This window comes from Sceloporus occidentalis, unplaced genomic scaffold (genome assembly GCF_023333645.1).
Source record: "Sceloporus occidentalis isolate IW3139 unplaced genomic scaffold, rSceOcc1.0.p SCAF_2, whole genome shotgun sequence".
In the NCBI taxonomy this organism is placed as follows: Eukaryota; Metazoa; Chordata; class Lepidosauria; order Squamata; family Phrynosomatidae; genus Sceloporus; species Sceloporus occidentalis.
Window position 1 is genome coordinate 262,813,930 of NW_028316982.1, and position 26,949 is coordinate 262,840,878.

Below are 26,949 nucleotides of genomic sequence, written 5' to 3' on the forward strand. Positions count from 1 at the left end.
TACTTCAGTATTTATCTGGTGAGTCCTCCACACAGATGTTGGAAAACCAAGGGTGTGCATTTTTATGTGTTCCTACAAAAAGTGAAGAATAATAAAGCTAGTCAAAGTCATCTGTATGGTGTTGCTCATTTGGGGTTGGTAAGATAAAATCTGAATTCTTGTTAAGCAATTCCTGCTCAAAGAAATGAATTAAAAGTGAGCATGTAGTAAAAAATGAAATAGTGTTTGGTTCCCATTTCATGTTGTCCTTAGACTTTTAGAATACCATATACAGGTTGTGACAAAGGTTGTCTACCACATGAGGAGGAAGAACACGAGTGAAGAGATTAGAAGAGGGACTAATAATCATGATTGTGATGGTTGAATAATTTTACTTATAAAGCTGATGGCTAGGTGACATGCTGCATTATCCTATTAACAATTCAACATTTGGAATGCCTGTGGTGGTTCCTCAACTCCAGGAGTTCCTAGATGAGGTAGATTATCTAGATTCATTTCAGTCTGTTTTCATGCCAGGTTATAGGACAGAAACAGCCTTGACCACCTTTGTGGATGATCTATGCTGGTACTGGACAAAGGAGTGTGTTTCTGTTTCCGGTGAAGTTCCTAGTGGCTTTTGGTATCATTGACGATTGTATTAATCTGAGTTGCCTCCCTGGCCTGGGGCTTAGAGGTACTGTTCTGTGGTAGCTTCATTCTTTCCTGGAGGGGGCTCTCAGATGATGATGCCAGGAGGTTCCTGCTCGACTCCTTGGCTCTTGGCCTTTGGAGTTCCTCATGGTTCTGTCTTCTCCCCTATGCTTTTTAACATGCATGAAAGCTCTGGGAGAATTTGTCCAGTGTTCAGGCATCAGATGTCACCATTATACCAGTGATAGCCAGCTCTATTACACCTTTTCACCTAATTCCAACAAAGATGTTTCTTTGCTAACTGATGCCTGGTTTCTTTGCTAACCTGGTGCCTGAGGTTCAACAAATTGGAGCTCAGTGTAGATAAGATTAACTCCTGGTCAGCTGGAAGGCAGATATAGGAATGGGGATTCAGCCTGTATTAGATGGGGTTGTTGTTGTGTGCCTTCAAGTCATTTCTGACTTATGGTGACCCTAAGGTTGAAGCTATCATGGGGTTTACTTGGCAAGTTGCTGTAGAAGGAGGTTGCCACTTCCATCCTCTGAGGCTAAAGTAGTGTGAGTTCCCCAGGGTCACCAGGTGGTTTTACATGGCCAAGCCAGGATTTGAACCCTGGTCTCCAGAGTCATCCAGCACTCAAACCACTGCATCATGCTATCTCTTTAGATGGGGTTACACTCCCCTTGAAAACTCAGGTTTGCAGTTTGGGGGAATTCCTTGGTTCAACTCTGAGCCCGGAGGCCCAGGTTTCAGCAAACCTCAGTTGGTTCAAAAAGCTGCACCCAGGTTGTGAACTGTGGCTAGCTGTAGGAAGTACATAACTCCCTTGTTTGCAACAGCTCCACTTTTTTGGACACAATTCAAAGTGTTGATTTTGTCCTACAGACCCCATCCAGTGTGAGTCTAGGTTATTTGAAGGACCATATCCCCCTTTATGAGCCCGTTGGAGATCTAAGATAATTTATAGAGGCCCTTCTCTCTGTTTCACTACCTTCGTAGGCTTGTTTGGTGGGAACAAGGGTGTAAGGCTGCTCAGCACTTGCTCCCAGACTTTGGAACTCTCTCCTTAGAGAAAGCAGGATGGCCCCCTCCTTGCTCTTCTTCTATCAGCAAGTCAAAACATTTTTATGCCACCAGACCTTTAGAAACTGAATGGATTGGGGTTTTTAATTTAATTTACTCTCCAGTATCTCCATTGAGAATTGAGTGAGACTTCTTTCTGAAATCCTGAAGCAACCACTCCACTTGAATTGTTAAGATAGATAGTATTAAACTAGTTGGACTACAAATTGATTGAAAGTACAGTCGGCCCCCGGGTTACGAAATTAATTCGTTCCGCCGCCGCTTTCGTAACCCGGAAACTTTCGCTAGCCGAAAAGCCCATAGGCGCTAATAGCGAAAGCCGCGATTCCGTGTGAAATCGCGCCGAAAAGCACCAAATTTTTCTTCGTAACCCGAAATAACCTTCGTAACCCGGAACAATGTTTTTAAATGGATTTTTTTCGTAACCCGGAAATTTCGTAAGGCGGCGCATTCGTATCCCGGGGTACCACTGTAGTGTCAAGTGTATTCCCTTGCATCATATGGACAATGATCTACTATGGTGTGATGCTTGTAATAGCACTTGGACTTCCTTGCAACTCTGTAGTGCATAAAATCTACTTTGGATGATCCCCCCCCCAATAGAATCTTCTTGACAGCTAGGTGATTACTGTTGATCTAGCTCAGAGGTAGGCAACCTACGGCCCACGGGCCGCATGTGGCCCGCCGAGCCGTTGGGACCGGCCCCTGCTCGGTCCTGCTGCCGATTGCCGCCGCCAAAGGCCCCACGGGGCAGCTGCGCGGGGCCTTGAGCCTCTCGCGCAGGCCCCTCAGAAGCCGGGAAGGGGCCTGCGAGGACGCGCGCGCGGGCGTCCTCCGCCTCCTTCCCGGCCTCTGAGGGGCTTGGAGGCCCCTCAGAAGCCTGGAAAGAGCCGGCAAGGACCCCAGCGCGGGCGTCCTCCGCCTCCTTCCCGGCCTCTGAGGGGCTTGGAGGCCCCTCAGAAGCCTGGAAAGAGCCGGCGAGGACCCCAGCGCGGGCGTCTCCTGCCTCCTTCCCGGCCTGTGAGGGGCCTCCTCTCATTTTACAGCAGGAGGGGCAGAGAGAGAGAGAGAGGAGTTGTGTGTATGTATGTGTAAGAGCAGTGTGTATGTAAGAGAGAGAGGTGTGTTTTGTGTGTGTGTGTGAGAGAGAAAGAGTTGTGTATGTCTGTGTGAGAGTGGGTTGTGTGAGAAGGTGAGGTTGTATGTGAGAGAGAGATGTGTTGTGTATGTGTGTATGAGAGAGAGAAAAGTGAGTTGTGTGTGAGAGGGAGAGATAAAAGTGGGTTGTGTGAGAGAGAGAGATGGGTTTTGTGTGTGTGTATGTGTGAGACACACAGAGAGAGAGAAGTGGGTTGTGTATGTGAGAGAGGGGGTGGTTGTGTGTGTTAGACAGGGCTTGGTGTGTGTATGTCTGAGAGAGAAGTGGGTTGTGTGTGTGAGAGAGCAAGTTGTGTGAGAGAGGGTGTATGTGAGAGACAGGGGGAGGTTGTGTGTGTGAGAGACAGGCGTTGTGTGTGTGTGTGTGTGTGCAAAATCCCCTCTCAGCACCTTGTGCCTTTCTGGGTTGAGACAGTGTGCATGCTTTCTTCTTCTTTTTCTTCTCCTTTTTTTTTTTTTGAATTGCTTTGTAGTAGTTTCCATGCTTGGAACTATTATTATTATTGTTATCACTCCGGGGGCGGAGCATGTGGCCCCGCCCCTGGATTGTGGAAGCTCCACCCCCAGCATGCAGCCCCGCCCCCAGAGGGTGGAAACTCCACCCCCCTGGCTTTGGCCCCCCAGTTGTCTGAGGGACAGCAACCCGGCCCCCGGCTCAAAAAGGTTGCCTACCCCTGATCTAGTTTCATGCTGATTAATTGTGGTGGGGTAGAGTTGGGTGGATAACCAAGAAGACAGTGATGTTATGACTTCCCTTCTGGATTCTCTGTGCACATGACATTCAGCATGGTGTTGGTACTGGGTGAGGGAATTGGTAATCCATTGCAAACTAGGTCTGTGAATTTTGGGTGCTTGCCTAACCCAACAGTAAAAAAATGTGTCTGTAAAAGGTTTGAAAGAGATTCAGTATTAATAAAAATACTGGGCAATTTACAGTATCTGAAGTATTTTCCTAGTTCTGTGCTACACCCAAGTCACTGGGATGCAACCTAGGCTTGCCATTGTACCCCAGTGGAATCCCACCACAGTCACACTCTATGATGTCTCTTCCGAATAACAGTATTCATAATTTGAAAACAAAAACATATATCCAGGCATAAGGTGGTCAGATGTTGTGAATGTTAGTGTATTGCTATCTACCTAACACAGTCCAACTGCAAAATGTTAAAACCTGATGGAATCATTAAACAATATGAGCATGTAACTAGTGACTGTTCTGGCTATTAAACTAAATAGTTTTCCATATTGATGTGTCTCTGCTATTTTCAAAGATTGGAAAATACTGTAATTGCTTCCAACTGAATACTCAGAAGACATATTGGCTGTATTTAATATACCTGTTCTGTAGTCACAGGCCAACATGGAGTCTTTCAAAGGCTGAAAAGGGGGTATAAAATGCTTATTAAGCTGTTAGAACTGCCATGTTTATTGACTGCTCTTGAAATGCCCATTCAAATATTATAGATCTGGAAAATATTTGGGCTTAAGTGGATCTCTAGAGCAGATGTATCCAACTCTTTAAGGCCAACTGTTGCCTTCTGCCTATTTGTACCCTCATCAGAGAATGAAAAATGTTATTTGTGACCAGTTCCACTTCTTTATGGAGAATTGTAGTCACCATAATCTGTTCATCAGTGGGGAAAGCTGAATGTTGCTCAGCATTCCTGGATTCAGGGGCATGTGGTAGCTGCTGCTGTTCTTTCTAGGGGGGTGTTCTCACTTGTGATTTAAAACGAATTTAAATACAGCGGTTCATTTTAAAGCGATTCAAAATACAGCGAGTGTTATCCCGCTTTTCAATTCGCTTTATTTGTATTGTTCCCATTTACTTAACGTTTTATTTTAATTCGTTGTAATTGACCCTGTTTCGTCCCCATTCAAGGATGAATCGGTGTATATTTAAACCGGTTTTGTTACTTTTTCGTTCACATTCACTTGTTTCGGCTGTCAATCAAAGCAACGTCATCATGACGTCACATTAATTCGGAGTAACATACACCGATGTAGCCTGTACCTGTGTTCCCACTACCTGGCCGTTTTTAATTCGTTATAAATTTCGCGGTTGTTTTTTTTTAAAGAGCCAATCAGGAGGTGCTTATTCATCCTCTTCTGTGTCTCCCCATATTAACTGCCATAACTCAGTGCTAGGGAATCCTGGGAATGGTAGTTTATTATGGCACCAGCACTCTCTGGCAGAGGAGGATGAATGTCTTACAAACACAACAAACACAACCATCCCATAGTTCCTTTGGAAAGAGCCTCGGTAGCCCCAAATTCGCTTTGGCTGCCCCACGGGGAGAGAATCTTTGGGGAAGATTGCTCCCAGGGCTGTCTGGAGAGCCATGAAGTGGGGATATGTCCTGCAAAACCCATTCCATAGTTCCTCCAAAGCCCATCTGCTGCTCAGGCAGAGGTGAAAAAGAAAAAAAGAATAGTTAAAAATGGTGTTTAATGGCTCTCCTCACACATCGGTCTATGAAAGAGGAGCAGAGGGGAGGTTGCAATCCACCGGAGGAAAGGCTATTATGCGAATGGAAGAAAATGGCGCTGGCGATGCAGAAAGAGACCAAAGAGGGTGACACCCCCAGGCCAGCCCATCGCGCTCCGCTCCTCCCATCCAGTTGACCCGATTCAAAGGCCAAAACGTTCCTATTTAAATACTCCGAATCCTATCCCGAATCAAGGAAAAATTGTAGGTTCGACCCTTCTAATTTTTTAACCCAGATTATACGCCATTAACACGGATTAAATAAAAATCCGGTTTACGATTCGGATTTTAGTGGGAACGATTGCGGGTTACTCTGGAACTGTTCTAGAGTTAATTCGGTTTCTAATAGGAACGCTATACCTTGGATTCAATTTGTAACACAGAGTATAAGCCAGTGAAAACACCCCCCTAGCCTGTTGAAATGTACCTCCTGATTCACCTCCATTCAATTGAATTGTGGAACTTGGAAAAGGCAAGAGAAATGAGATGGTAAGATACACAGAAGAAATATGGCTGGACAGACTGACTATGTATATGGCAGGGAAAACAAACCAAGAATTTAAGACTAAATAAAATAATAAATAAAAAAATAAAATAAAACTTTTATTTTTATCCCGCTTTTCTGTAACTAGACAATCAAAGCGGCTCACAACATATTAAAATATCCACATTTACAACATTATGTCCCAAATTCCCCCCCCCCTTAAAACAGGATTAAACATGTTACAATTAAAATATCTATTAAAAACACAATTAAAAAACACAATAAAAATATAACAAGGACAGAGCGGTGGGCTAATACATGATGTGGGGGCAGTCATTCTGTGGCTGGAATGGGAAAAGGTTGGAAAACTGTGGTATTAGTAATATGTTTAAACCATGTCACAAAACCTGAGATGCAGTACTTCAATTAGATAAGTATATTATGTTATTATATTGAAATGGAACCATGCTTTAGTTGATATGACATTTATTTTTTATTTTATTTTATTTTCCATTAACTCGGGTTACATGCATTATTATTATTATTATTATGCTTTATTTATATAGTGCTGTAGATTTGCACAGCGCTGTACATACAAACAATAAAATAGATGCGAGTAATCCTGCCCATGGTGTACAATCTAAGAAATAGTAGCATAATACATATAAATAATACATAACAATACAGGCAACAAATTAAAAACGTCAAATAGCAAATAATAGTCACGCAGTGCCTGGGAACGCTTCTCTGAACAGGCTGGTCTTCAACTCAGTTTTGAACTAGTTAAAGAAGTGATTGACCCGTGAGGCTCGTGGGGGAAGAAGGTTCCTGGAGTGAGGGGCAGCAAGTGAAAAGGGACGAATCTGGGACGGGGCAGAGAAAATCCTGGGCTGAGACAGCCGACCTTGACTACCAGAATGGAGGGCCTGAGTGGGAAAGTGAGGAGAAAGAAGGTCTGATAAATAAGGAGGGGCCAGCCCATGAAGGGCTTTAAAATTCAACAACAGGAGCCTATACTGAATACGGAAAGGTAGGGGGAGCCAATGAAGGGATGACAACAAAGGAGAGATATGGTCAGAGCAGAGGACGATATCTCTCCTGTAGTATTGCAAGATGGAGCTTTAGAAATCATTTTATTCTATTGCATTTTGGCCTTATTCTGCCTTGTTGTATGAGGTGCAAAGGGTGATAAGCAACATTATGTGAGTAAGCTTCCATTTACACAGCAGGACATTCCAGCTTTGCTTATTGATTTTTATTATTTATTTAATGTATATACTGCTTGTTCTCTCATATGGGACCCCAAAGCAGCTCACGTCATATGATAAATACAAAATGTCTGAAATACAAAAATGAAAATAAAATCCACTTAAAAACATTAACATAAACAGTAAAAAGCACATTAAAACCTTCATGTTGTACTATCCCAACCTGTTAAAAGCTGAAGACCTGTTAAAATAAGAAGCTCTTTGCCTGTGGGCGCAAAAGGAGAACAGAAAATTCCATAGCCTGGGAACCAAGAAGGCTGTCTCCCCTGTCCTCACCAGCCGAACCTGTGATGGTAGTGGGGCCAAGAGAAAGCCCTTCCTCAAAAACTTTAGAACTCAGATAGTAGAGAGATATGATCTGTCACTTCCCCCGTAATCCATCAGATTTGTTGAGGGGCACAGGAACTGCAAAGGGAGGGGATGATACTTTACAGACTAATTTTGAATTGACAGAGTTAAACATAATTCAGATCTCTGTATTAATGGAGAATGGGGTGAAGAGAAAACAACTTAAAATGAGGCAAAAATGGTCACGCAGTTATCATTGTGTGTTCCTCTTAAGTGTGATGTTTATTATGGAGTTGCTAATTTTATTGGGCATTTGAAGTCAGGTTATCCTCTTCCTCGTCAAACAACTATAATACTGTCTTTTTACCCTCTCCCCTAATGGAGTTCCCCCTCTTTTTGCTGGGATATGGACTATTCAGACAACAAACACAATAGCTAATGCATCCAAACAATGAATCATACGAACACACTGGACTTTAAATACCATTTAAAATGTAAACTTGTGTGTGCGAGAGAGTGCCTCTCAAGGGAAAGAATGAATCTTACCTTTCAAGGGATGAACAACTCCAGGCATATTTACTTGCAATACCTACCTGCTTGGATTGTGCAAAAATGCTATATTACAACTACTGAAAGGCTTATAATTAACACTAAGGTATGCATTCCCTTTCTCTAATCACAGGAAGAGAAATAAACTTTGATCAGATGAGTGTTCTGTCATCTGTGTTTTTCTGGTATTTGGATTTAGGACTGACACAGTCTACCTTTCCTCTGCCACTTAACCACTGGAAATGTTGTTTGTCTTCTTCCTAGATAAAATTTAGCCAGAACAATCTCAGGAGGACAAGTGTTTTAGGAATGTGCATTGTTGCATTTGCATCTTTGATGGTTCTGTTGTTTTGGTAAACCACATAAATTTGTGTTTTTTTCTGCCTAGATATATATTTTTTATCTGATGACATCTCCCTGGTTTCTTAAGTTCCATTTGTGTATCATCTGTGTATCCCTTGTTCAAACAGAAATTGTAATAATAATTACAATTGTAAATGTAATAATAATAAATAATAATCATTAGACTTTAGTTTATATCTAAAATGTGTTGATTCCAAAATGTGTCAATGATGTTGCCTTCAGTATTTTAATAATATTTAAAGTGGAAATATTTAAAATGAAAAAAAGCATATTAACCTGGATTGACCTCACTATTGGGCCAAAATAGAAAGCAGCAGAATTCTGATATGCTGTTCATTTTCCTGTCAAAAGCATCGATAAGCAATTACTTTCAGTAGTTGTATCTTGATTACTTGCTTTTGAGCTGCAAGGTAGAACTGAAAGGCGCATAAAGTTATCCCAGTTAGCATTTTCTGCCACACCAGTTTTTTTTAAAAAAAATTAATAGAAGAACTAGTGATAAAAAGTAGAGCACTAGTCCATAACCTTCCAGCTCACTTCCCTGGTTATATGGTATTTGGGTGATCTTGGGTGGAAATCTGGTGAATTCTGGCAGAAAGAGATGATCAAGATTCACCATTTATTTGAGTAATAAGTGGACACGGAAGGAGAACATACAGCTCCAAAAATGCAGCTAGGTAGGTTAACACTAACATACTAACCATATAGTATGACCTTTGTGCATACTCCTACTTCATTCTTTGGAAAATTTGGTTCATTTGCTTTAGTGAGATCTGCTGAATGTCTGATCAAGTTAGACTCCATCCAGATACATCTAGAAGACGGGGAAATCTTAAGTATATTTGTGCATGTTTCCACTAGAATGGAAAGTCCACTGCCTCTTATGCTTGCCTTCTTTGAACTTAAGAAGAGGCCTGTTGGATCAGACAGAGGTTCTGTTCTAGGATCCTGTTGTTCACAGTGACTAATCATATGCCTCTGGGAATCCCACAAATAGATCATGAAGGCAACAGTGTCCACCAGGCACTGGTACTTGGTTGCATACTGGTACTCTGGTCCACCATCAACTGGTGCTCAGAGGCTCCCTTCAACCATTATGACAATAGCTGTTGCTCAACAGCCATTGTGGATTTATGGTGCAGTCTCAAAAAGCCACCATTATTTACACAACAGGCATTTATATTATAATCTTGGTAATTGTTTGAGATGGTGCAGTGAGTGAAACAAGGCTATCTTTGTGGTGTCGTTGTGTGCCTTCAAGTCATTTCTGACTTATGGCGACTCTATAGACAGACTTCAGTTTTGTAACCTGGCTGTCCACTAGCTGTAATAGATCAACACCAAGGCAATTCTTTAGTTAAGTTTTATTTCCCCCTTAAAAATAGTGCTCAGAGCAAAGGTAAATCTGGGGATTTTTGAAATAGCAATAAACATGTTGGTGGTTTGTTTTTTTTAAAAAAAACTTAATTGTTTAAGCAGCTGTACAGTTGTCTTACATTTAGGCTGCTCTTTGGACAGTGGCATCCCTTTAGTTTCTTGCCTGGCTTATTATCCCCCACAAAAGTGAGATAATGCATAGATAAAATCAAGGTGTAGCTAAATTAATAGAGGCCATGAAGTTCAAAGGGCCAAATGTAAAGGCAGAGTAGACTGATATGGGCTGTTCGTTTGACGTTCATCACCTTTTAAAAAATTATGTAACATGTAAATATGTGCAGTAGTTGATTCCTTCCAATGAACCTCTGCAGTTCAGATCATTTGTCTGTTTTAAGTAACATTTGCTCACTTTTAAATTTTTTCGAATTATTGCATTTTCATGGAGTTCATGTGTATGCATGCTTCAGTTTGGGGGGGGGGGGCAGCTAAGGAGCTAGCTTTTACTTGTGTCTAGGTGTGCTCCTACTTGGTAATTTCCATTGTACCTACTACCAGGATGTTGGAAGAACTGGACAGACATTAAGCTTAAAAGCGCAACGTATTATCAACCAAGCTTCCTCTGTCCCACTTCTGAAGACCAGCCTGCTTGAATGGAACATTATTTTTGTTATCAAATGCTTGCAAATATATCTAATGCTTTCTTTGCCTAGATACATAGAAATTTCCAGTAAACATGGAGGTGTGTCACTGTCTAATTTACAGATTCTAAAGATTGGCTGGCAAACGTATATGCGTTGTCTCTGGCTAATCTTTGCCTACCCCTCTCACTTTCAGTCGATAAACTGATTGCTAATATAGAATTGCTGACCGATGTTTCCATGGCAGTAGGTCGAAATCAAGAGCAAGATTTTGATTTCTCTACAGCTCTTTGCACAAAGAGTGTAAATAGGGATGAAATTTCTTGGCTGCAGAAAATGTGGAGCTGCAGCTAAGTGTGTAGAAATTGTCAATTCTAGGTTCGGAGTGACATTGCTAGTGAAATACTACTTTGTGATGGCTGCTTCATAATTACAGTTTTCACTTCATGATTCCACTGTGTGCTCAGGGCCAGAAGCTTTATATGCATTTTTCATTAGCTGTATCAAATGGTTCCCTGTAAAGTGCATCATTTACTATTATGGCATATTTGTAAGCCCTGAGATCCTGAAGATCTTCCAGTCAGGGTTGATGATTTCTCGTTCAGGTTTTTGAACTTTGGAAGGGCTTCCTTTCCCAAGGGAATGAGGCACTTACAGGATAAACATCTGAGAGGGCTGGGCCTAGGAATGACCCAGGCTTGCAATTTTTAGATTAATAGTGCACTGTTTTGCACATCTTGCTGTCTGTCCCTCTCACCCACCCACCCCCAATCTCCTATAGCAAAGCATTAGTAGTTTGAGAAAGGGAGCAGAGTATGGGAGGAAATTGGGCAAAGTGGAGGATAATGATATCCAGTTAATAGTTTTGGGGTCATTACATAGAGCAGCTGGGCAGATCTTGTTACAGGTTGAATATACCTTATCTAAAATCCTTGGGATCAGAAGTGTTTTGAATTGAAATTTAGATTTTTGTTTTTTTAGATTTTGGAATACCTTTATTTTCATATATGTACATAATGAGATATCTTGGAGATGAGCCTCAAGTCTAAACACTAAATTTATATAAACACCTTATACACATAGCCTGTATACACAATTTATATACACACATGTTTCATATACACCTTGTACACATAGACTAAAGGCAATTTTATACAGTACAGTGTTTTTAAATAATTTTGGTAGAATTCAGAGACGTAGCTGTATGAGTCTGGAATATCAGTATGCAAAAGAATTTTGTAGCACCTTTGATGTGTGAAAGAAGTTGTAGCATAAACGTTTACAGACTTGGTCTACTAAGTCCAAGTCTATGAAAGCTTACATTACAATTTATTTTGCACAATTAGTCTTAAAGGTGCTGCAAGATCCCTTTAATAATGTTGTGCATGAAAGAGGGTTTGTGTACACTGAGCCATCAGAAAGCAAAAGTATCACTATTGCAGCTATCCATGAAAAAAGTTTGGGGTTTTGGAATATTTCAAATTTCAGAATTCTGGACAAGGGAGATCCAACCTGTAGTACTAGTTCTAGTGATCTTCTTGATGTTTATGACCCACTGTGCTTCCTAGATCTATGGGGCATTTGGTTTTACTTGATCTATGGGTTATTTCATTTATTTTACCACAAAAATGTATATGAAAAAAGTGCTGCAGGTCTTTATTGTACAGATGCCTATACTGCAAGCCACAAGGTTGTGAGTTCAATCCCAGGCAGAGCTCCAAGGTCTACTCAGTCTTGCATCTCTCCATAGGTCGCTAAAATGAGTACCCAGCTTGTTGGGGGCAATTAAGCTGTAAACCGCTGAGACACTACTTAATTCACTGAAACGGTATAGAAATGTACTTGCTATTTTTATTGCTATTTATTCCATTTTAATTATTAAAAAACTAGGTAATGATTAATAATATCATTCATACTTGTTAAAATGATTCTTTTGGAGCTCTTGCAATGTGACTAGCTTGCTCAACACAGGCTGGAAAGTTGTATGTGTCAGGCAGGGCTGTCCTTTCACTTCCAGATTGCATATGAAAGGGAACATTGTATGAAGTGAAACTTGGGAGGCTTCAGTGAAAATACAGATAATATGTGGACTGAGCACAAATAATAGTTTTGGCATGTGTTCAACGTACAGTGTATTTTTGTAGGTGTGAATGATGTAAGCCCCATGGATGTGAGCTAAAATCTGAATCCAACGTGCTTCAAGTTGCCCCATCTATTGTAGAAAGCTTTGTCTTGGATTAGCACACATGTATCTTCTATGTATGGCCAAAACCTCAAAGGTCTTTGGAAGCTAGATGCTCATAATTCTTGAGCAAAATTTAGAATAGTGTATCTTTTTATAGAGCTGAACAGTGGTTGGAATTGTTGCAAATTACTTCAGCTGACGGCAACTGGGAGCTAACTTTTATTCATGAAAGGTGGGGGCAGGAAACTGTTTGGCTTGGTTAAGGAAATGGCGAATACCTTTCTAGTGAGCATTTTGAAGGCTTTATTTTTGTAAGACTCCATTTATAGACACGCCAGGGAAGAATAAAAAGAAACTTAGCCTTTTCCCTCCCTATAGACCATATCTGTCGCGTTGTCTCCTTACCCTCTTCTTCCTGGGTGCACTAACATTAAAGCCATTAAACTAAAACTTGGCAGGATGGCTAGCTTAGATGGCTGTAATGCTGCTTTAACATTTTTAATCTGTTAAATCACTTAAGCATCTTGATGGCTGCCAGACATAAATCTCTTAACTTTGAAGAAAGTCGTGGTGTAGTTGAGCTTTATCCTTGCTAATGGATGACAAAGCTGGTAGCTGGCTTTTCTTGCCTCCATTTTTGGGTTTTTTTTCCTCCAGTGTTCCAACACCCATGAGTCGATTTGAGCCAGATCACACACTGGACTGGTATTAATACTTGCAATATAGTACTGGTGCATTCAATGCTCGGACCTGGAAGAGTTCAGTTTGAATGGCTCTTGGGGTGAACAAATATGGTTCCAACCATGGCTCATTTTATGCGGCACTTGAGAGATAAATTAAAATTGTGCTATTTGGAAAACTTGAGGAGGATGATTCTTGGGTCCTATAAAGATGTTAATTCTCCCTTGGGGTGATATTTGGAATGGGATTAGAAGTGGCACTGGGCTCATGCAGTCTTTCTCTTGCTTTATAAGAAGGGTTAACTTTGGAGAATCGGAAAGGAAAATGTGTTCAGAATTGTAGAATCTGCCAGTTCAGTTATTTACGCTTCTCTGCTAGGGGCAGGGAGCATGAGAATTGGACACCATCCTGATATGAATGCTAGTACAAGCTGTCTGAAAATAAAATATGGTAAATGAGCCTCTCAAATGTTCTTGGGGACATCATAGAGCTGACTTGCACACACTCTGTGTAGCTCACTGAATCCACTTTCTCTTATTCCTTGTTAGATTTCTCCAAGAAGACTACATTTTTCTTTAAGCTACATATACCACAGGACTAGGAGGTTTCTCTGGCCTTCTTATTGTTCAGGCTCCAAGAATCAAGTTTCCAAAATGAAACAAGAGTCATGTCTTCACAATTAGTAAACCAGCTTGCTATCTGTAAAGCCTACAATGAGCTGCGACCTGATTATTTATTTTAAGAGCTCATGTATGAGCTTCCCTGAGAATTGTGGTCAGTAGAACCCTCTACTTATTTCATTATCTCCACAGTACAAGGAACAGGTCCTTCTTTGTGATATTTTTGGACAGACTTTCCAGGCTTCAGGTGGGATTAGGAACCTGGAGCCCTCTAGATGTGGTTAAACCACTATTCCAATAATATCGAAAGGGCTACAGATTCCAAGGTCTTTGTTAAAGGCATCAGTAGAAATGTCTTCTTTTAAGTCTTTGAGGATCTGTCTCAAAAGGTGTCAATGAAGTCTCTTGCTGGATTTTATCATCTTTTTGTTTGTAATTTACTGTGCTGCTTTTTTTTTTGGGAGGGGGGGTTGATGGCCATAAATTTTAAAGACCATTTTTATCATAATTGGTACTGTAAAATAGCAATGTATAATAATTATGTACTGTATAAAGTGCTCTTTTTGTTGTTGTACTTGAGATTAACACCCAGAAGTTCTAATGGATCTTAAAATTTAGTGTTGAGAATGGATAGAAATTATTTATGATGTTTATAATTTTATTAAAACTTTACTAGTCCTTCTCCTCATGTCATTTCAGAATAAACTAAATCAAAAACCAGAAACACCTTAGATCTCGCAATTCTTATCTTATTCTAAAGCCTTGGGTTAATGCTGTGCAGATAAATTTTGAATCTTTCCAAACTGCCTTTCCTCGGGTAGTTTTTTCTGCAGCAGTTCAGCTTTAGGGGAATTCCTTGTTATGGATTGCAGATGCCAGTGTGTACACAAAGCTAATATTGTTCACAATACAAGTAGCCAACACCATCAGAAGATGCTTTTCAGAGAGCACTCTCACACATATGTCCTCTTTCTTATCCATGAGACGTTTGGAGAATTTCCCCACTCTTCCATTGACCTGACCTGGTGGCTTTTTATTTGAAATAATAATATGTAGGAAAACTGAATAAAATTATATATATATTAGTGAGAGAGAGAGAGAGGAAATAATAATAATATGCTGTTGTTTTTTATGTTGCAGATTTAATACAGTGCACAAATGAAATGAATGTAAATATCCCACAGTTGGCGGACAGCTTGTTTGAAAGGACAATGAACAGTAGCTGGGTAGTGGTATTTAAGTCGCTCATCACAACTCACCATCTAATGGTGTATGGAAATGAGGTAACTGATTAATGCTGGTCACTAAAACTTTAGAATTGGCTTTCCCAGTGTAAACTGTTTTTTGTTTTTTTGCTGTCTTTAGGGACAGTGATTGGTGTTTAAAAGTAGTCTAAGAGTGTGAAGGTTGCAGAGGAAGGCCTTAATGTTTGTTAAAAGACCATTTACATGTCTGAGACAAGGCTATATATTGGTCAAACACAAGGGTGTGCAAACTGTAGCCTACGATGGCATGCAGCCTCTGGACTCACTTTTGAGGCTCCTGAAGCTGATTTAAAAGAGTTGGCACATTTTCCCAGCACTTACCCAAACATTGCATGGAGTACATATGCAATATGAAGACAACCAAGGTGAAAATATGCAAAAATACCCCCAGTCCACACAAGGGTCCCTCAGAACTCCAGAGAACTCCTAAATACTTCTATTCTGGTTAGTGAACCTTTTCAAAATAGTGACAGAAAGTAATGTAACATCATGCCAAGTCACCATTTGAAGGAGGATTCAGATAGAGTATTTGGGAACACTGTTGTGGGTGGTGGTGCGAGGCACTTGTACACTTGCCTATCCCCTTGGTTAAAGGATAAATGGGCATCTGTGGCTTTCATGATATTAAATTACAGCTTTTGTCAGTTTTAGCCCACATAGCCAATTGAAAGGGATTGCAGCCCAATAATATCTGGAGGGCCACAAGTGCTCACCTCAGTCTGAAATTACTACAGATATTAGTAAAAAAACAAAGAAACACACCCTACTATATTTTAAAATTGTTTTTGTTACTTTTGAGAACACCTACTGGTATATTGAAGTTGTTGTTGTATACCTTCAAGTCATTTCCAACTTAAAGAGACCTAAGATCAGTGATGTCCAAACTCTGGCCCTCCAGGTTTTTGGACTTCCGCTCCCAGAAGCCTCAGCCATCTTGGCTAATGGTCTGGGATTCTGGGAGCTTAAGTCCAAAACACCTGGAGGGCAAGTGTTTGGACATCCCTGCCTAAGATGAACTGATCATGGTGTTTTCTTAGCAAGATTTGTTCAGAGGAGTTTGCCATTGCCTTCCTCTGAGGCTGAGAGCAAGTGACATTATTTAATATTTATTTATTATTTATTTACAGCCCTAAAGGCTCTCAGAATGGTTTACAATTATTATTATTTTTAATTACATACCATCCAGTGGGTTTCATGACTAAGCTGGGAATTGAACCCTGGCCTCCAGAATCATAGTCCAGCTCTCAAATCGCTACACTGGAAATACCTGCAACAAATGAGAAGTTACAGAAAATGTATACAAAGATTTATGGGACTAATGAGGTATCATATAAAATAAAGCAGAGCTGCAAGTGTTTATATGATAATTAGGTCAAGTCAAGAAGATTAACATTCCTTATGTATACTGTTTCTGTTGCCACAGAAAAAGAGTGTATGACTTCTGCCAGCAGAGATGGAGGGAAAATGGCTTCCTTCTAAATCTGATGAAAATAAATTACTTGGCAACTGCCTCAAAAATAATTACATCTTACTTAGGATCTATAGAATCTTGCATGTATGGCCTATAACTTCTGGCGAATGCTAGGGTTTCCCTTATTTTCGAGTTTGGTCATACCTCATGTAGTTTTAGTGACTAAGCATCTGAGGAAGTAGACTGAATATATGAAAGCTCATGCTGCCAACTTCTTTCTTTCATTTAGTCTCAAAGGTGCTACAAGAACTCTCTACATACTAACATTTCCTTTAGTTAGATGGATGTACACATGACGCAGCCTTATACCAAGTCAGACTGTATCCCTCTAACTCACTGTTAACAAGAGTCTTACTGAAACTGAGCAATAAAGGAGGTAGACACTGAACATGAGTATGTAGGCTATAGATACCAATGCCCTGGTACCTCTCGACTCAGAGGTACTTTGTGTGTGCTCTTAAATCTTGGGGAACATTTGTTATCTTACTGTTTCAAATTCTGAGTTGTCTGCTTTTAGTATAACCTGTCATTTCAAAGTCAGACTAGAGAAAGATGATTGGTATCTAGGTATTTATCTTGATATTGGTATCTAGGTATGTTAATACAGCAATAAACCACCCTGTGTTTTAATCAGTTTCCACATACAGTCTGCCTGTCCCAACTGCAGGCTTTCCATCCACGGATTTGAGCATCCGCAGAAGGCCCAGTCCCATTCACCCCAGTGGCAGTGTATGCATGTGGCTGCACCGCTGTGGCAGCGCTCACGGAACACCATTAAAGCCAATGGGACTTGAGGTCTCATGGTTTTTGGCATCCACAGGGGGCCTGGAATGGAACCCCCACAGATACGAAGGACCAACTGTACATGATGGCACACATGCTGTAGCCTGTCTTTAATACAGTGACTTAAATTCCATGCTTCATATAGCGTAACTGCTTTATAAGTGGCGATAGTATAGAAAATAATCTCTTTTTATGCCTAATGTGACTTGTGCATTTGTTCCATCTAATTTGGCTTCCACTTCTCAGAAAGTAATGTTTTCTTTATTAAATATTTGTATACTAAAGTTCAGCAAAAATTGGTTCCAGAACAATCACAATAGTCCAAGATCTGGGGTGGGGGGATCAGAAGGAAAAGCCATGGGTCTGCCATATTCGTTCAGTTTCACGTCATCATAGGCATGGGCATAACTTGCAAGAATCCAGGCAATTGTGTTATATATACAGGAAGAACTTTGATTTTGCTGGTCTGATGTTGCCTATGCTAATTTATCTCATAGACTGTGATATTCCCTGTTGGAAAGGAGGGGTTGTTGAGTATGTTTGCAGAACAATGGTGCCACATCACTCTCTGAAATATGTCTAGGATTGTATTCTTGAAACTATTACCTCATGCTATACATTTATACTGAATACTTCATGTCTTTGGCATTGATGGGGCTTGATCAGTGAAGGAAAAGGAAGTTGTGGGCTGCCTGAAGGCTGTGGAATGAATTGGACTGATGTGAGTCATCTGAACTGTGCCTCATCACAACATGGCTGAATTATTGACTGACTAAATGCCCAAAGAGGCTCGCCTTCAATAAATATAATCCCATCCAATCATTTGGGTAGTTCAGTTTTGCAAAGAAGAGCTTTCATTGTTAGAATGAGATTCAAACTGAACTGGAAGATAATCTTTGTTGAGAGTTCTCATCTACTCAGGTCAAAATAGCAGCTATTCTCAATTTTTTCTAGACCAAGTAGACAAATAGAAGCCTTTGCATCTGTAAGCTCTCACCCACTTTAAAAAATGTTAGCTATTCAACATCAGGTTCACCTATTATTGGTCAATTGAGCCTTCAAGATTTCTTGCCTTTCCAAAACTTCAGATCTTACCAAATCTTGGAAGTGTTCTCAGGAAGCCTGCCAAAAAGAGTGTCTCAGGAATGGAGAATTTCTCAGACAGGGAAAGCATTCTAACCTAATCAACCCTCCATCTCTCTGGCTCTGTAAAAAGGTAGAAAGAAATGAATGGTATATCTTGACTGTCTTGTTGGTTCTATTTATATACACACAAACTTTAAGGATGAAGATTATTTGAATAACACAGTTTGTATTGATTAAATTGAGCATTGAAATGCTTCATGTGCAGCAAATTTGAGGCTTTCCTACACTAAGGATATACACTGGGCTCATCCCAGTCTTGGTGCAAACTCTCTAGAAAATGTAGAGCCACATCCACAGCAAAGCCACTGTTTCAAGCAGTTAATCTCATTTAAAAGAACTCGCAGTTTACTCTGGAGGCACTGAGGGGGATGGGACAGTGAGACCAATGTGGTGTCAGCCTGGCTGATCCACGTGCATAACAACATAATGTTGTACCAGATTCAGCCCATTGCATGTGGCTGCCATTGTGGTCAGTCGGGCCAGTCCAGGGCATGATGCTCTGTAAACGCCCTGGTAAAAGAGGTACACATAACACTCTGCATATAAAACATGAAAACCATTTGGAATGTATAGGTTTTTGCTCTTTTAAGATCTACTTTCAGAGATCATGTTGAATCATGGTTTACGTTTTCTTAACTAGGATGTAATGTTTCATTTAGGAAATTTTTGGTTGTCCTTCCATGGGCAGAGGTGATTTATAGTAACTTTTTAAAACAAGGAAACTTTATTAAAACAAGGAAGGAAAAGTGTGCTGAATGAAGTGCAAGGTGAAATGAATGCCACACAGATCCTCCTAGCAGCCAGTAAGGAGCTGGTAGTGTGCACTTGTCAAGTAGATCATTCCACAGCCTTGAGCAACTGTACAGAGTTCACACGTTTAGCCATAATCATTCTTATTTTCTGCTGAGTAGGAACATAAAGATTAGATGATTGGAACTGGTGTGGGATGATACACAGTGGAGTATTACACATTGCCATCTTTTGTTCTTACTACCCTTTCAAGGAAGGTTTTAAAAAGAGCTACTCATGAACATACCTAAACAGGGCTTTTCACCAATTGTTCAGTGGCAAGTTTGACAGAGGAGTGCTGATGTAGGTCACTTGTATTGTATTTCTTGGTGAGAAAAATACACATTGAATTATGAGCAACTCAGTCAGATAACTGTTTTTGTTTCTTCTAGCGTTTTATCCAGTATCTGGCTTCCAGAAACACATTATTTAACTTGAGCAATTTCTTGGACAAAAGCGGATTGCAAGGTAAACTACTGGGGTTGTTTCAAACAAGTCACAACATCTTAGGAAGTCTCTAACAACCACATGTTTTCATCAAAGCTATGTTACTATTCGAAGGATTGTGGGGCTTCATCTCTCCATTTGACCATCTCTGTTCAGCGTCTTGTCAGCTGGGCCGTATTTGAGTAGCAAATTCTGTCTATTTTTCCCAGAGTGTAGCAGAACTAACATTTATATGGAAAAGGCACCAAGCTAAGCCATCCATGAGAACTGATCTGGATTTGTGCCTATAGTGGGGTGGGGGTGCAAGGTGGAGAACGAGTCTTTTAATTTTAAAAAAGGAAACATTGGAAAACCAAAACAGAATACCCAAGGCACAGTGTCATCATCTGGAACTAATCATATAAAAGTTTTCTGGGCTTTTAATTGCCGACTAATTCTCACAATAGCTCATTTAACATATATAAAGTAACTGCTTGATAGTCCTTTGAATTTAATGTACCCTTTAATATTGATATACTTTCATATTTCCAAAGAGGAAGTTAACTTATTTTGTCTTTTCTTTCTTTAGGGTATGATATGTCCACATTTATCAGGCGGTATAGCAGGTATTTGAATGAAAAAGCAGTTTCCTACAGACAAGTAGCTTTTGACTTCACAAAAGTAAAAAGAGGGTAAGGATTGTGCTGCTTGTCATTAATCACTTTGAACATGCTGCCTATTAGCTTCTGAGCTCAATACAAAGTGTTGGTTATTAACTATAAAGCCCTATAAGGCTTGGATCCGAGTTACTTGAGGGAACGCCTCTCCCCATATAGTCCACCCCGCACTCTCAGAACATCAGGAAAAAATTTAGGTGAGACTAGCAGCAACTCACCAGAGGGCATTTTCATTGGCTGCACCAATGTACTGGAATAAACTTCCAGAAGAGCTTCATATGACCTCTGATCTTGACGCTGTTATTGGTTCAGAATCGAGAGTAGAGGCGTCCAGAGCTTCCGTGGACTCAGTTATACTGGATCAGTTTGAGTCTGTTAGTACCGAGGATGTGGACAGGATCCTCAGCAGCGTTAGGAAGACGACCTGCTCTCTCGATCCCTGTCCTTCATGGCTGGCAGTCCAAGGGGGAACGGCGTCAACAGAAATGTTGCGTCGTATTGTCAATTCATCATTCAGGGAGGGCCGTTTTCCATATAATTTAAAGACGGCCATTGTAAAACCTTTATTAAAGAAGCCCTCCCTTGACCCCCTAATTCGAAATAATTATCGGCCTGTGTCACTGCTGCCATTCTTAGGGAAGGTGATCGAGAGGGCGGTTGCCTCCCAGCTGCAGAGGGTCTTGGAGGATACGGATTATCTGGACCCATTTCAAACTGGCTTCCGGGCGGGCTATGGGGTTGAGACTGCCATGGTCGCCTTAGTCGATGATCTCCGTCTGGGCATGGACAGGGGTAGCGTGTCCCTGTTAGTGCTCTTGGACATCTCTGCGGCCTTCGATACCATCGACCATGGTATCCTTCTGGAGCGCCTGGGGGAGTTGGGTATCGGGGGCACTGCTCTGCAGTGGTTCCGTTCCTACCTCTTGGGTAGATTACAGATGGTGGAGCTGGGGGACTGTCGCTCCGATAAGAGGGCCCTCACATCTGGGGTCCCTCAGGGAGCGATTCTGTCCCCTATGCTATTTAACATTTACATGAAGCCGCTGGGAGAGATCATCCGGAGACACGGGGTGCGGTGTTATCAGTATGCTGATGACACCCAAATAGTCTTCTCTGTGTCTCCGACTGATGCAGTGACTAGGGATGGCATCTCTCCGCTCAATGCCTGCTTGGAGTCAGTAATGGGCTGGATGAGGGAAAACAGACTCAGCCTGAATCCAGAGAAAACGGAAGTACTGGTGATAGGCTCCCCTGGTCCAGGGATGGAAATTTTTCCACCCGTCCTGAACAGGGTCACGCTCCCTGTAAAGGACACTGTTCGTAGTCTGGGGGTGCTTCTGGACTCGTCGCTCCACCTAACTTCTCAGGTGGATGCGACAGTCAGAGGCGCCTGTTATCAGCTTCGGTTGATACGCCAGCTGCAACCCTACCTGGGCTGGGGGGACCTTGAAACAGTGGTACATGCACTGGTAACCTCTCAACTCGATTTCTGTAATGCGCTCTACATGGGGCAACCCTTGTACCAAACTCGGAAGCTTCAATTGGTTCAGAACATGGCGGCTAGACTGGTTACGGGTACCTCCAGAGCCAGTCATATAACACCGGTACTGGAGGACCTACACTGGCTGCCAATTGGCTTCCGGGCGCAATACAAGGTGTTGGTTATAACCTATAAAGCCCTAAATGGCTTGGGCCCAGGGTACTTGGAGGACCGCCTCTCCCCATACAATCCGCCCCGCACTCTCCGGTCGGGTGGGAAACAGCTTTTGAGAGTTCCTGACACGAGATATGTGATGTCTGCACATAGGGCTTTTTCTGCTTCGGCCCCACAGGCTTGGAACTCTCTCCCTGTTGAGCTCCGCTCAGCCCCCTCCCTAGAGTCTTTTAGAAAAAACCTAAAGACTCATTTTTTCCGCCTTGCTTTCCCCCATGTCCCTTAATTCCACTCTTCTCCTTTATGCTGCTGTAATTGTAATGTAATGGATGTCTTTGGGGTTATTGCTGTTATTAGTTTTAATGGTTTTAAAAGGTGATTGAATGATGGATATTTTTATTGTTGTATTTTATTGCTTAATGTGGGGGGATTTCTTTTATTGGATTTGTTGTATCATATTTTAACTGATTGTAAACCGCTGTGATCATTGGAATAGCGGTATACAAATAAAGATTCATTCATTCATTCATTCATTCACATTGGATGCCTTCAAAAAGGCTTTAAAGACCCACCTCTTCCGATTAGCATTTCCTTTTTAGAGACTGTCCCCCCCTCCTGATTCAAATGTCTAACTGCAATTGATAGATTCCATGTTTGTTTTACTTTATGTTCGGTTTTTATTAATTATTACTGATGGATATGTTGTGATGGTTGCTTTTTAAGATGTGAAATTTTTAAATGACTCTGTGAACCGCTTTGATCGTTTCGGAAGAGCAGTATATAAATAAAGCATATTATTATTATTATTATTATTATTATTATTATTATATTTTCCAAATTCTCTTTAAGGATTTTTTTTAAATAAACATATTGTAAAACAGATGACCTAATCTGCACAAGGCTGACTATACACATACCCAGAATCTGAGACAACTTATTTTGAAAAGCAGCCTAGAAATACAGTGCGCCTGCGTCATACGTGGGCGCTAAATGCGGTTTTCGGCATACGCTGAAAGCTGCACAGGAGCGCACAGGGTGCGAGGGTGGTGCATCCTGTTGGGCATGTGCGCTCCGCCACACCACCACATGCACTGACCCCATTCAGTTAAATGGGGCTTGAGCATGCGCTGTATTTGCTTTACGCAGGGGAGTCCAGAATGGATCCCCCGTGTAAAGCAAGGACGGACTGTACCTTTAAATCAATAAAACATTCACCATTGTGCTTTATTTTCTGGTGAATAATAGTTTGGTTCCCATATACTTACTTTTTTCTAAGAAGATAACTGAGTTTCCTTTTGAGAAAGCAAAAATCATTGCCAGTGGGTTGATGTAGCACTGATTTGAATATCTTCCATATTCATTCTTGAATTATGAAGATTCAACAGGTGTGTGTATTTGTGTATGTGCATATTCTGCACTTTAAAAAAAAGTCAGTTGAAGGCTAGAAACATGGTCTAACTTATGCAGATGGGTCAGCAAAAGCATCCCTTAAAAATGTATTGGCATGTACAGTTCTTAACATTAATTCCATACTCTTGCACCTGATGTCATGTATCCAAGTGGTATGTTCTTTAAAATTTTTGTTCCCGTTGGATAGCCTGAGAGCAGGAAGTACCCCAATGGCAGCCTCTAATATATGCATTTTTATTGAAGTTCAACTCAGACCCGTCATGCTATAGTGTTATCAGACATCCATCTGGAGTTACAACCAGTCTTGTTTCTATAACCACCTGATACTCTATAACCACATGATACACAAACAGCTCTGCAGCCCAAAGAATGTTTAGATTTGTGTTGCTTCACCAGTAGTCTAGTCCCATATAATGCCTGGCAAACCTCTGTTGAAGTCATAGAAAGCTGGAAAAGCAGGATGTGATAACAAACACAAGAAGAGCTTTTCTGGCTCATTCTAGCCCACTGTCCTGCTTCTACTGGAGCAAGTGCTATTTAGTGGTTAGTGCTGAACTGGATTTGGGGAATCTAGATTTTATTCTGCCCTGACATAATTTAACTCAGTTATGGTTCTGCGAAATCAGACTCTTGGTCAAGGGCTGCAGAAATATGGCTTGATCAACTTGTACCTTTTAATAGTACTCTGTTCTGCAGATAGTACTGTCCAAATCTATTTCTTTGTTTTGTCTTTTATGTACTTTCCCCATAATCCGAGATGTTTAGGAACTGCTGAATGACAATTTGAATTCAAGCTGTTTGGTTCATGGAGTTTGTTTGTTTGTTTGCAGTTCATGGAACTCTTCATAATAGTGCACGGTGCTTCCACATTTGGTGCATAGATACTTCAGACTGGGATAGATAATTGTCTATGTAGTTCAGTATTATGTACATTGCTGGGCCTAATTCCTTGGTTTCAGATATAATGTTTTTGCAGCCCTTGCTGGAGATATCAAACATTCAGTTTGGGTTCTTCTGTGTCTACATGCAAAGGCTGTGGTTGACTGTCCCTTCAACTTGCTATGTTTCTAATTAGCTCAGTTCCTTCAGTTTTCTTGCTTCTTATGAGCAGTGTAAAAGGTAATTATAAGGTTATGGAAGGCATATGTTGTAAGAACATGGAGGATGGAGAATTTATTGAGACAATTTAACTTGCCAAATTGCTTATATTGTCCAAAGAGTAAGAGCTAGCTGTCAGATTCTGTTATCCATAGTAGTTTAACATACTGATAATGTGCCTATAGACAGCTAAGGAAAGAAAGAACAGAACTTTACTGATTTTTATGGGAGTCATCAGTGAGTGTGCACTCGGCGCTTAAAAAAGGGGAATCATATGAAATGGGTTTGTTTTGTTTATATTTTTACAATTTCTCATTTCTCTTAGGGCTGATGGAGTCATGAGGACAATGAATACAGAGAAACTCTTAAAAACCGTACCAATTATACAGAATCAAATGGATGCACTTCTTGATTTCAATGTAAGTTTTTTTAGAGTTGCTGCATGCATAAAGGCTTAAAGAACAAAGACTCTTTATAGAATCAAGCCAGTAATTTAATTCAGATATCACATTAAAACTATAGTTTGAGCTATTATTATTCAGAACCCAAGGGTGGTTAAGTTTTCATATAAACAGGCAAACCACAGCATATTCTTTTTTAAGTAAGTATACATAGCATTGTCGTCAGGCACATCTGGATACAGTATATAAAGTCCTGAATTTACACAGGGCTCTAGAGGTGTATGGAGCATGTGTGTGAATGATCCCAGCCATCTCTCTCCAGCTCTAAACCTGGAGCTGGAATCTGCTATGGTACTTGACAGATGAGGAGTTCTTGAATACCTGTTTGTCTTGCCCAAATGCTTTTTTCCCTTCTTCTCCCTTGAGACCTGCAGGTAAATGCTGGGTTCATTTGATGCTAACCAGCAGAGTGTTCAATGTGTTTATGCCACTAAGTACCTAAATGGCAAGCAGAGACGTGGGGTGGAAATTTCCCATGGAAAATTTTCAAGAAAATCTTCTAATGCTATATTTTCTCATGGGAAATTATCCCCTCCCCCAGTTTATCTATAGTTATGTCGGCTGTTGTGATATAGTCAAACTTTTAGTGCAAAAGAATGTTCAGCTAGTTGCATTGAGTCAGATTTTTCTCAAGTTGAAATGCAGCTAATAAGTAATGCCGAGTGAGTGAGTGAAGCTGAAAGTACTACAGTTACACTTCATCATAAGAAGGTTAAGCTGTTGATGTAAGATATATCAGGTACAACTCTCTTTAGGTACATGTCCTAAAAAGTAGTATTATTTCTGATGTGGGCATTTAAGGAGCCCTGGTGGTTCAGTGGTTAAATGCTAGCACTGCAGCCATTCACAGCCACAAGGTTGTGAGTTAGATCCCAGGCAGGGCTCCAAGGTCCACTCAGGCTTGCATCATTCCATAGGTTGCTAAAATTAGTACCCAGCTTGTTGGGGGCAATTAGCTTACACATTGTAAACTGCTTAGAGAGTGCTTAAGTGCACTGATACACTTTAGCAAGAAATGTACTTGCTATTACTATTTTTTGGTAAATATCAAAAGTGCATCCGAGTCCCTTTGCATTATTACAAAAATATGAGTAAAATAATTTCTAAACAGAGCTTTGCATATGTTTGAATATAATATTAAGCCTTACATGCTAAATAAGGTAACATTTAGAATGCTGGGGGGGGGGGGTGTCTACTACTTTTTGGAAATATAGTAGAACCTTTTGGGGAAAGTCGTACTTTTTTCCAGAAAAATCCCCACATCAGGCAAGTCTAAGTCTTCTTCTTAGGCTTGAAATTTGATAAAAGAAGGTGACCACAAACATCCTCCATAGTTGGTTTGTGCCCTTAGTAGCTCAGCACTTGCATGAGGGACAGTCTTAGTTTCTTCTTTGACTCCCAAGTTGAACAGGAGAAGAGGGCTCCTTTCATTATTTACCAGAGGGCAACACAACATTTACCATTAGAAACAGGATTGTTATGTTACAAAGTTCTGTATCTGAGTGGGAGATCTACCTGAATATCAAAAGCATGAATTATAGTAGTACATTTTTCAAGCTCCTGTATGGTAGTTGGAAGTTTAATCACAGTACTGCTCACTAGGAAGTCTTCCTTGGCATTTTACAGACTGTATGCATTTTGTTTCAGCCTGGTCCATTGCTGCAGAGTTCTCAAAGTCAAATATATGATGTAATTTTGACAGGCTCTGGTTACACAGGCTTGTAGTACTCTATGTTAAATGGTAATGAAGGGTCTTCGTCCTGAGCACTGACAAAAGAAAACTGCGGAAGTGTCTCTACTTGAACTGAATTTCTTTCTTGTTCTTGGCAGGTCAACAGCAATGAGCTTACAAATGGTGTAATTAATGCTGCCTTCATGCTTCTCTTCAAAGATGCCATTAGACTCTTTGCAGCATATAATGAAGGGATTATTAATCTGTTGGGTAAATACCACCTC

At 40.7% G+C, this 26,949-nt stretch overlaps 1 protein-coding gene across 11 annotated transcripts in view; it reads left to right on the top strand.

The window, feature by feature from the left end:
• PICALM (phosphatidylinositol binding clathrin assembly protein) overlaps positions 1–26,949 on the top strand; it is an 82,675-nt gene that overhangs the window by 20,510 nt on the left and 35,216 nt on the right. For all 11 annotated transcript variants that reach the window (XM_089512885.1, XM_089512881.1, XM_089512886.1 and 8 more), the window contains exons 2-6: positions 14,954–15,096; positions 19,660–19,735; positions 20,283–20,385; positions 24,858–24,951; positions 26,824–26,935. In XM_089512885.1, coding sequence (XP_089369011.1) covers positions 14,954–15,096; positions 19,660–19,735; positions 20,283–20,385; positions 24,858–24,951; positions 26,824–26,935 — 528 coding nt within the window. The remainder of the gene's footprint in view (positions 1–14,953; positions 15,097–19,659; positions 19,736–20,282; positions 20,386–24,857; positions 24,952–26,823; positions 26,936–26,949) is intronic.